The sequence below is a fragment of the Aegilops tauschii genome, chromosome 3 (genome assembly GCF_002575655.3).
Source record: "Aegilops tauschii subsp. strangulata cultivar AL8/78 chromosome 3, Aet v6.0, whole genome shotgun sequence".
NCBI classification, from domain to species: Eukaryota; Viridiplantae; Streptophyta; class Magnoliopsida; order Poales; family Poaceae; genus Aegilops; species Aegilops tauschii.
The window spans coordinates 17,017,043-17,027,663 of NC_053037.3; the positions used below are offsets into that span (position 1 = coordinate 17,017,043).

Sequence of the window (10,621 nt, forward strand, 5' to 3'; positions counted from 1 at the left end):
TGAGTAGATGCAAATCCGGTATGAGTAGCAGGTCCCCGCAAAAAAAAAAAGGTACGAGTAGCAGGTGTGGTGTTGGAGGACGAACGAACCACAACCACCCGAGGGACTGGAGTGAATGCGGATCCAGCGACTGAATTCAGCCGGCGAGGAACGAACGTACGGCCAGGCTGCCGAAGCAGCAGTACACGTACGTGCGTGCTCGGATCTGAAGATAAATTTCGTATGCCAGGTCCGGTCAGGTGGCCAAGGCGTCAGTCAGTCACTCTGTGTGTGTGCGCGCGCGAGCGTGGCCAGAAAGTCGGGGACGGTGGCCGTGACGCGAGCGGCATGGGGATGGGGTTCACTTTGAGGCTCCAGAGGCGCCAACGGCAACGGCTAGCTCGGTTCGAAAAGGGGCCAGCTCAGAGCCACCGGCCTGGGTAGGCACGGCGCGGAGACGCTTTCCAGGCTGCGACCCCACGAGTCCACCACCAGCACGAGAGCCCGACCGACTCCGCTCCATCTCCTTCCTGGAGCGCGCCGTTGCCCAACCATGCGCGCGTAATCTGCTCTCGAGTCTTGAGCCCCACGATCCGAATCAAGCTGGTGCAATCACGCACGCATTAGTTCATCACCGTAACCCTAAACCGTATGCAAAACACGGAACGGGTCGCCGTTTCTCCCTTGCTAACACGGACGCCAAAGAAAAAAGCTACTGTACGCGGTATACGACCCCGGCCATGATGGTCGCCGGAGAAAATTACACATTTACACTGCCGACTGGCTGTACTCCACAAGCCCATACTATCCTACTGTCTTCGCATTAAGATATCCCACTGATCCGAGTGAGTGATGATCCATCACGAGGCCTGCGTGCGTACTCCTACGTGCGTACGCCAGGAAGCCAGAGAGATCTCGTCAGGCAGTAATGAGTGCGCAGATTTCGATTTCGTCGCAGCAGCCCCGAGATGCAAACCGTAAAGGCGCTTTAAGACGCAACGCAAAGCTTTCCTCTACGTACGCACGCACGATCGTCTCGGGCGAACGGCTAGCCCGACGAGCTCGACCACGAGCCCATAAAACCACCCCACCTGCGGCCAGCAACCACCACCACCACGATCACTGTGTCCGCCACCTTGGCCCATTTTGAATGTGACAAAGAGAGGGAAACCAAGCCCAAGCCAAGAACCCGGCCGGCCATGCCGAGGTCTTCTTCCTCCCCGTCCTCCTGCTCCGCGCCCCGCATCCTCGGCAGGGCCATGGCCATCCTCTCCCTGCCGCTCACGCCGCTCTCCAAGGCCAGGGCGGCGCGGACCCTGCTCCTCTTCAAGAAGCGCCGCGCGCGCCGCCTGCGCCACTACAACTACGCCTACGTGGGCGAGTACCAGTTCTCCCCGTCCGGCTCCCCGCTGCTCCTGCCCCGCCCGCCCGGCGTCTCCGCGTGGCGCGCCAAGCGCAGGAGCCGGGCCAGGACGGTCCTCGCCGCGCTGCTCTGCGGCGGCGGGTGCGGCCTCGGCGTCTTCGACGGGGACGGCGGGATCGACGTCGCTGTGCTCGACGGCCTGCTTCCCCTGCCTCGGGCTCTGCAGGACGACGAACGGGCCGGTGAGGACGCCGCGTCGTACGGGTACGGCGAGCAAGCGTACCACGGCGAGGAGGAGGAGGAGGAGGATGAGGAAGTGGAGGTGGAGTGCGAGGGCGGGGGGGACGAGGAGGTGGACGGCCGGGCGGAGCGGTTCATCGAGAGGTTCTACGAGGAGATGAGGATGCAGCAGAGGCGCCTCCTCTAGCTCTATGCCGGCCGGATCCATGGACGACTCTGTCTGTCTGCATTTCGCCTTCGTTTCTTGGTCTTGGCAGAATTGTCGCTAGCTATCTTGGCTGCAGTTCCTTCGGTTACAGTGTGTTTGCTCTTGGTTCCTCTCGCACAGTGTTGCTGTTCAAGTAGTACGTATCATGTTCACTCATGTGTCTGAATTTACCCAAAATTCCTTGTTGTTGACTTTGTTGTGGTGCTGATAAACGTTCTCCGAGTTCAAATCTGTATTTTGTGCTACTATTCTTCAGTCATGCCAGTGCGGCACGCGTTACAGATTCATGATCTCCGTTCGAGTTCAGTTGTCTATATCCATTTAAATTTAAATTTAAAAATCAGAAGAACCGAAGGAGAGCAAATCATGGGAAAGTTGGCCGTATACAATGTGATAAGAGCGTTTCTCTCAAGGCGCGGTTGCCGTATCTCCCTTTGTTAAAACAAAGTGCATCGAGGAGCGCTTTTCCGGATGCAGAGAATGCTCGGCTCTGCTCTGCTCTGCTTCGAGAACCGGCGCCGTTTTGTTCTCTGATCCTTGCCTGTTTCCTGCCGAGTTATTATACTTGAACAACTCGAGCAAGTCCAGGAAAATGCAGCATTGAAAATTCCACCATGCTCGCAAGGTGGGAGCTCGTTCACGGATCACAACGGCATGATGCCGGAAAGGTTAAAGCGCTTGAGACAAAGGTGTTCTCGTTTTTCAGAGGGATTTGCAAGGTCCGCAAGATAGATCTAGCACAAAAGGGAAGCAGAAAGATGTTTGAGCGCATGATGTACGTGCCAGATTTGGTGATATTTGAACATTCGAGGAGGAGCTCGTGACAGAAAAAACAAATTCGTGTCAAGAAATATTTGAAAAACAATACTTCACAGTTCATGCCTGGATTTGTCTTTTTTACCGTGCGCTCTTGGAATGGCCAAACATCACCAAATTTTGCACAAACATCACGCACATGCACATCGCTTGCAAAATAAATTCAGAATTTTTCTATTTTTAATCGCGTTACTGTTCACCAGGCTCATCTGAACATGGATATCAAATTGGATATTCATAGCAAAAGGTACATATCAATATCAATATGATGCAGAGGCCGGGGGTTTAACCTTCTTTCCCAAAAGAAAAGATCCACCTTGATTTCTTCCATCATCGCTACACAAAGGCAAAATGGCCTTGGACAACATACACAGGAGCTCCGGCAAAAATTGCTGAAGAGAAAACATGATGTACTACAACCGTACCATAAAAGCTTGCTAGTCCTTGGCATTATTCAGTGAAACAGCAGGAAATGCCTCTGAAGGTTAAAAAAAAAAACAGTGCATACACTTAGCACGTTTCAGTTAGCCAGTAGTACACAAAAGGGAAAATAACCGGGGTGGGGGGCGTCCATATGACTACATGACGCTGTACAACATCTTCGGAGGAGAAATAGAGTACATATCTGCAAAGTGTTTCTCATGCCTGACCAATGCCATGTCAACCAGTAAACTTCCACACTTTCAGTAGCAGCATTGGTCCAAGGCGAACTCACCGACGAGGGCCTCGAGTATGTCGTCCTCGATGGCGACGCTGATGTCGAACGCCTCGGTCCGGCACGCGTCCCACCTCGCCGCCGCCACCTGGTCAAGCTCCTTCTCGGCGGCCTGGTCCGACGAGATCTCGCTCCAGTTGCCGATCTCTTCGGATATCTCCCTCTTCAGCAGGTCCTTGCTCAGGGTGAGGGGCATTCGCAACAAAGCCTTGTACCCGCATTTCCCGAAATCGCGGAACTTCGAGTCCAGCGATTCGACAATGCAGTCGAACAGAAAGTTGGTGCGCTGGCAGTTGTTTTCTTCCTTGAAGCCGAAGCTGCCCTCCGTTCCAACGCCGAAGACGGCTTCGACGGTCTCCAGCATCTCGACGATGAAAGAATGGAGTGATAGGCTTGACGGTGTGCCACAGAAGAGGCTACTGTCCAGAAGCAGCTCGGCATTCGCAATGGCCTCTCCAATGCTGTGGAGCCTGCCTTCTAGGAATTCAAAATCATGCTCTGGAGAGCTTTGAACACATGGTATTTCAGCATTGCTGACATGATCATCAGTCTTTGTTGTGTCGATGGACATGGACAAGTCAACAATGTCAGACTCAAGATTGAAGAGATCTTCCATTTTGTTCTCCATTGAAATAAAGAATTCTGTACTCTCTGCAAACAAAAGAAGAAACCATGCATTACCATCATACTCTACTCCATCACACACGTCAAAACCTACTAATGTAATCCAGTCTGTAAATCAAAAATATTTTAAGCTTCTTTCTAAGAAGTGTTAATTTAAGCCGAACAAATTAACTAGAATAACAGAAAACTGTTATAGTAGTTCCAATATCAGCGATACATGTAAATTATTTGTTGTTTCCTGTGCTACTCATCGTAATGCTTACCTCGATACAGCGTCAAGACGTGCACTAAAGCAATTGATTTTCTTGCCAAATGCGTTCTACGCAAAACATAGCTATTCATTTAAGGTTTCGTCACCATATATTTCTACTTCAGATCAGCGACAGAAGTCGAGTAAACAAATAAAGGGGGAAGTTTATCTTCTAGCCCACTTTTCTCTTTCAGAAAGGCCTTTCAACCAAGCTTTGTAGATAACTACTCCTTTGCTGATGTTACTAGCTACAAAGTATCCTTACATTCTAGTACAAACATTAAAGATGATACAAAAATATTTACCGATCTTTTCAGTTGGACTTCCTGAGGAGGAAGCATCGTTTGAGAAGCATGCTTCGAGGACTGATGTCGGGCTCGGCTGATTGGGCTCATCGTTTGTGCATGTAGCGGAAGAATCGGCCCCTTGGTCACCCTGGAACTAGAACAAAAGAATGTTTTCAAATTTCAAAAGTCAGCAAGACAAAAAATAGTGTGACTAGTGACCGCAGTACAATGAATGCAGGTCATCCAAGTTGGTACACAATTACTTCAGTAAAGATCAGGCAGCATTCAATAATATATTTTCTACAAATTCACAAAATGTACCAGGCATGGATTCATCAGTCTATATCATTAGACAAAGTGTTTAAGGATATGCAAAAATCAACATTACTGAAGTAAACATAAGACATAAAAAGTAGACAACACGAAGCAGCAAGGTAACATCTAAACTCACCTGATAACGCTTGCGAAAATCAGGTGATTGATCATTGGAATCATATACAGTCTCGGCATTATTCAAAGGAGCTGATGAATCCGAATAGTTACTACTCTGGGATGCTGAGGTGTTTGTGTCATTAGTAAGGGCAGAAATGAGCTCTTGGAGCACCGACACAGTCAAGTTTGCCGAACAACCATCACCTGGTTCAACCCTATCAGACAGGCCAAGCTCGGTCACCTTTGCTTTCAGGAGTCTCCTAAATTCCTCTTTCTCAGACGTGGCGCTCACGGCACAAGGTTCGGCTTCAGAACATTTGGCATCTACCAATGGCGTTCTTGTGCAACCGGTATCGGGGTGTGTGCCTCGGAGCCCTCTATGCTCTGAAACTTTGCCGTCGTCCGATGAAGCCCTGGACACCGGTCTCGCGGATGAACTAGAGGCAAATGCAACTGTGTTACGACCTCCTCTGTTACTGGCTGCGGTACTGCGGTCGATTTTCTTGCGTGATCCTCTCCTCTGCCCAGATGCATTGCTTGTATCCCTACTTGTGGACGCTGACCCATTTCGGTCGATCACGTCTCTTAGTGTGCTTCTTTGCCGGGTGGTCGAACTCATCGACTCCCTCCTCGGACCAGAATTTTGTGGTGCCCTCATACTACTACTGCCAGAATTGTGTGCTGCTCTCCTACTACCAGCAGGTGCCGATTCACGAGCATTGCCGATCGACCGCGTTGAACTAGCCAAGTTCCCAGACACAGCCCTCCTTGGAACATCTGGCCTAGACAAGGCTCCCCGTTTGCGCAACATCCTCTGTTCACCAGTTCTTGCGCCGGCACCGGCACCGGCATCGCTCGATCTGACCCCAGGATAACTGCCCATTCCCCCAGTTCTTGCCCTATAATCTCTTTGCATTGCATCCACATCAGAGCTGCTGCCTCTACTCATGTGTGCATCGTAGGACTCCACTCTTGGCACCACAATGGTATGACTAGTGCTTGTCACCGAGCCTGCAGCAGCAGTGCCGCTCATGGTGTTCATGGAGTCTGTCTCCTGCCAGCAGACGGCATTGCCCCGTTGATCTGCATCCAGCTCCGGTGGAGGAGGCGCGCGACGCTCTAACGACAGGCTATCGGAGCGAGACAGGAAGTCGTCGAGCTCGAGCGTGCCCCAGCTCTGCTGCGAGGCGCCGGGGTGGCCGCGGTGCTGCGGCGAGGAGCAGGCGTACGCGATGGCCTGCAGCCTGGGGCTCGCGCGCGCGCCCGGCTCCAGCAGCCTCGAGGCGGCGGCGTGCACGAGCCGGCTCCGCCTGGGGCTCCTCGCCGGCAGGTCGGCGCTGTGGTGGCTCCGCGGCGCGTGCGTGGGCGACCCGGGCGCGGGCGGGCGCCGGCTCGGCGGCAGCATCACCACCACCGGCGCCGGCTCACTGTCTCCTCCCCCGGCCGACGCCGTCGACTCCACCTTCCTCTGCTTCTGCGGCCTGGGCGGCGCGGCGGGCCAGGACTCGAGGCCCATGAGGCGCGCGACGACGCCGGGAGGGGCGGCAGCGTCTTTGCCATCGGTTCCGGCGGCCGCGCTCGGCGCGTGACGAGGGGGCTGCGGGGCCGCCGGAGAGGGCGGCGGCGGCGGCGCGAGCCTGCGGAGCGAGGAGCTGCGGACGGCGGAGGGCAGCAGGCGGCGCGGGGAGAAGAGGCGGCGCTTGCGCGCGAGCCGGCGGTGCCAGTCGAGGAGGTGGAACAGCACGCCGCCGGCGCAGCCCCCCGCGCCCCCGCCCCCGAAAGGCGGCTTCTTCTCCACGATGGCCAGGCTGCCGCCGCCCATCCTCCCGCCCCGCCACCGCAATGGCGTCGCCGCTCGCTCGCTCCTCCGTCGTCCGAAGCTCGCTCCGGTCAGGTCAGGTCAGGTCCGGCTGGGCCTGGCCGTGCGAGGGATGATGTGTGTACTTGTTTTCGCCGACCCGTGCTTGGGTCCGGGGGCGGAAAAGCGGGGGCGTGGAGGATGTTGTAGTAGGTGGCACGCAACGGCACCTAGGCCTCGCTACCCGCCACCTCGGCGCGCCGCGCGAGGAGGTGGCGGGGGTGGGTGATGACCGGTGGGGCTCTGCGGGGCGCGGGCCGCGGCGTCAGTGGGGGTGGGTCGGCAGGGAGTGAGGCGGACGGGGGTGGGCGGGGCGACGCGTCGCGAGGAAGGAAAGCCAGGTGAGCAGCGGCCGGCCAGCAGGCGCAGCAGCCTTCTCTCCCTGGCTGGCACGGGAAACGAGGCTGGGGACGGAGCTGGGCTGGGGAGAAGGGCTAGCTATTGGTGTTCACACAGAGCTACTGGTGTGAGTGAGAAGGGGATGGGCTCGACTCGACTGGACTGGACTGGACATGGCAGGCTCATCGGCTGTTGCTGCAGCTGGTTGCCATGGACGGGGAACGGAAGATGTGGACTGCTCGGAGGTCTTGTCGTGGCGAGTCTAGCTGCTGGAATGCTGGATGCTGATGATGAGACGAGCAAGTGGAATTGGTTTTGGAGTTATTTCTCTGTGCCGTTGGGGGGCCTGGCGATCCGAAGTGCGCGGCTTTTCGTTTAGATTTCTGCGTGGCGGCCGGTCAAAAAAGCTCGAGAAACGCCCAGAAAATTGATGGAAAAGCCATGGCCCATGGAGCGAGCCGCGGACCACCGACAGGAACAAGCGAGCCCGCCCATCTCCCCTGCGTAGCTTTCACGACCCATCTCCCTGACCAGAGTAAAGTATATTTTAAACCTTGAATTCGTACGCCTCGTCCGTTTTAACCCCGAACTCCAAATCCCTGAAATCCACACCCCAACTCTCTAATCCCGGTCGTTTTCGCCCTTGTTTCCGTATCCAAACAGGGGAAGGATGGGATTGCTGACTAAGCAAGCATTGTGGGTCCCGCCCGGTCGCTGGAGAGGCTAAGTGGTTGAGCCGGACCACCTCGTTGCGCTCCTCGCTCACTTTTCCCCTTCCCCTGCTCTCGCGACGCATCGCCTTCCCCTGCGGCGGCAATGGCGATGCAGAGCGGCTGATCGCGGCGGCCTGGGACGACCACGCCGGCGGGAAAGGAGCAGGTGCGTCGTACTCTTCAGTCGTGAATCATCTGTGGTCTTTTTTTTTCCCTCCCCGAGTTAGGTTTAGGGTTTTACAGGGCGAAAGGTGGGGTTTTGGGGTGAGCTAGGGGGATTTGTCGCCTGTTTAATCTCATGTTTTTGGGGCAATAACTTATACATGGATGGATACATCATATGCATTGTAGGTTTATTCGATTATGTAGGCTTTTTAATCGATTTTGTACGGGGTGAAAGGTGGGGTTTGGGGGGTCTGAAGGTGTCAATGCATGGACTAAATCATGTATGCTCTGTATAATTGATCTGCAGTAGGTTTGTTTTTCTGAAAATATAAACTGCACTGAATGTGTTTGTTTCTTGTACAGTAGGTTTCTGACTGTGAATATTTTTCTGAATGTGTGTGTTTCATCAGTACAGTAGGTCTCTGCAGTGAACTTACTGAATGTAAATATTGCAGTGTACAGGTTTTGCTGTTTCAAACCATGGATCCAGCAGAGGTTCTGCAGGTCAGATTTCATTATGGGGGAGAGAGTTCATCCGTATTGGCCCATCCCTTGATTATGTTGGGGGAGATACTGCAATGTCAGTGATTGAGACGGATAAGTTGTCATTGCCAGAGGTGAAAGGATTTTTAGCTGATCATTTAACCGTTAAAGAGAGTATGAAGCTATATTTTCTTATGCCTGGGAGAGAGCTAGTGAATGGACTACTGTTTTTGCATACTGATGAAGCTTGCATGAAGATGTCAGACCATATTACTGATGCAGGGGTTGCTGATATATTTGTGGAGTACAATGGTGAGCAAGATGAGCCATAGGAAGATTCTAGTGGCTCTGATTTTGAAGATGAACTGCATGATCTGATGGACAATGAGGATGAACCAGATGTTGTTATCACTGCAGAAGGAGAAGATATTGTGCAAAGTAATGTGCAGCAAGCTGATGCAGTACCAGAGCATGACATTTTGGAACATATCCTGGTTCCTAATGAAGGTGGTGTAGTTACTGAAATTATAAGCAGCCCTGTGAAGCACAATATCAGAGTTGATGCTCTTTCCCAAGGTTCTCAAGTTATCAATCCATCTCAGCCAATTGCTGCAAGCCAGACCATAGCTCCAATTCCTGAAAATGCAGATAAATGTTCAGAGTCTGAAGATTCAGATGATCCTGAATATGTGGCACATACTGATGACAGTGGGGAGGAATCAGAGGTAGTGGAGTTGAGGAAACATGCTAGAAAATTCAAGAAGAAGATGAAAGGTTCAGAAGTATGGTTTGCAAAGGAGTCTACTGATCCAGTACCTATTGAGCTAGTAGCAAATGTGGAAGAAGCAGTACATGACATGGAGTTTGAGTCCTCTGATGAGGACTACTCTTATGATGAAGGTGAAGATGGCCAGTTTGTTAGGAGGAAGAGCCAGTTTGTTAGGTTTAACCCTGATTCAGAAATTCCACATTTTAGTTTGGGAATGGTTTTCAAAAGCAAGAACCAGTTGGTGAAAGCACTTAAGAGGTATGGGCTTGCAACCAAAAGGAGCATATCTTTCCTAAAATCTGAAGAGCAAAGGGTAAGAGCTAAATGTGACTGGCCTGGTTGCCCCTGGATGTTGTTGTTGGAAATATGCCCTAGAGGCAATAATAAATGGTTATTATTATATTTCTGTGTTCATGATAATAGTCTATTATTCATGCTATAATTGTATTGTCCGGAAATCGTAATACATGTGTGAATACATAGACCACAACCTGTCCCTAGTAAGCCTCTAGTTGACTAGCTCGTTGATCAACAGATAGTCATGGTTTCCTGACTATGGACATTGGATGTCATTGATAACGGGATCACATCATTAGGAGAATGATGTGATGGACAAGACCCAACTTAAGCATAGCATAAAAGATCGTGTAGTTTCGTTTGCTAGAGCTTTTCCAATGTCAAGTATCTTTTCCTTAGACCATGAGATCGTGCAACTCCCGGATACCGTAGGAGTGCTTTGGGTGTGCCAAACGTCACAACGTAACTGGGTGACTATAAAGGTGCATTACGGGTATCTCCGAAAGTGTCTGTTGGGTTGGCACGGATCGAGACTGGGATTTGTCACTCCGTGTGACGGAGAGGTATCTCTGGGCCCACTCGGTAATGCATCATCATAATGAGCTCAATGTGACTAAGGAGTTAGTCACGGGATCATGCATTGCGGTACGAGTAAAGAGACTTGCCGGTAACGAGATTGAACTAGGTATTGGGATACCGACGATCGAATCTCGGGCAAGTAACATACCGATTGACAAAGGGAATTGCATACGGATTGATTGAATCCTCGACACCGTGGTTCATTCGATGATATCATCGTGGAACATGTGGGAGCCAACATGGGTATCCAGATCCCGCTGTTGGTTATTGGCCGGAGAGGCGTCTCGGTCATGTCTGCATGTCTCCCGAACCCGTAGGGTCTACACACTTAAGGTCCGGTGACGCTAGGGTTGTAGAGATATATGTATGCGGAAACCCGAAAGTTGTTTGGAGTCCCGGATGAGATCCCGGACGTCACGAGAGGTTCCGGAATGGTCCGGAGGTAAAGATTTATATATGGGAAGTCTTATTTTGGTCGCCGGAAAAGTTTCGCGCTTTATCGGT

General features: G+C 52.3%; 2 protein-coding genes across 3 annotated transcripts; one reads left to right on the forward strand and one right to left on the reverse strand.

The window, feature by feature from the left end:
• The first annotated feature begins 1,008 nt into the window (after nt 1-1,008).
• On the forward strand, nt 1,009-2,021 carry LOC109738760 (uncharacterized). The gene has a single exon (XM_020297857.3). It carries the CDS (start codon nt 1,179-1,181, stop codon nt 1,767-1,769), a length of 591 nt encoding a protein of 196 aa, XP_020153446.1. The 5' UTR covers nt 1,009-1,178; the 3' UTR covers nt 1,770-2,021.
• A 978-nt stretch (nt 2,022-2,999) lies between these two features.
• LOC109738761 (uncharacterized) lies at nt 3,000-6,990 on the reverse strand. Of its 2 annotated transcripts, none has more exons than XM_020297860.4 (3): nt 4,934-6,990; nt 4,501-4,630; nt 3,000-3,972 (listed from the first exon to the last, which is right to left on the reverse strand). In XM_020297860.4, exons 1-3 carry the CDS (start codon nt 6,734-6,736, stop codon nt 3,290-3,292), a joined length of 2,616 nt encoding a protein of 871 aa, XP_020153449.1. In that variant the 5' UTR covers nt 6,737-6,990; the 3' UTR covers nt 3,000-3,289. The 2 variants fall into 2 exon arrangements, with proteins under 2 accessions (XP_020153449.1, XP_020153448.1); XM_020297859.4 differs by having other exon boundaries at nt 4,501-4,636; nt 4,934-6,981.
• Nucleotides 6,991-10,621: the final 3,631 nt, after the last annotated feature.

Excerpts from the sequence above, each read along its gene's own strand:
- LOC109738760 (XM_020297857.3), top strand. The coding sequence starts at position 1,179 with ATGCCGAGGTCTTCTTCCTCCCCGTCCTCCTGCTCCGCGCCCCGCATC.
- LOC109738761 (XM_020297859.4), bottom strand. The coding sequence starts at position 6,736 with ATGGGCGGCGGCAGCCTGGCCATCGTGGAGAAGAAGCCGCCTTTCGGG. Across the intron at positions 4,637-4,933 it reads ATTTTCGCAAGCGTTATCAG|TTCCAGGGTGACCAAGGGGC; the intron begins GTGAGTTTAGAT and ends CTTTTGTTCTAG. Across the intron at positions 3,973-4,500 it reads AAGTCCAACTGAAAAGATCG|AGAGTACAGAATTCTTTATT; the intron begins GTAAATATTTTT and ends TTTTGTTTGCAG.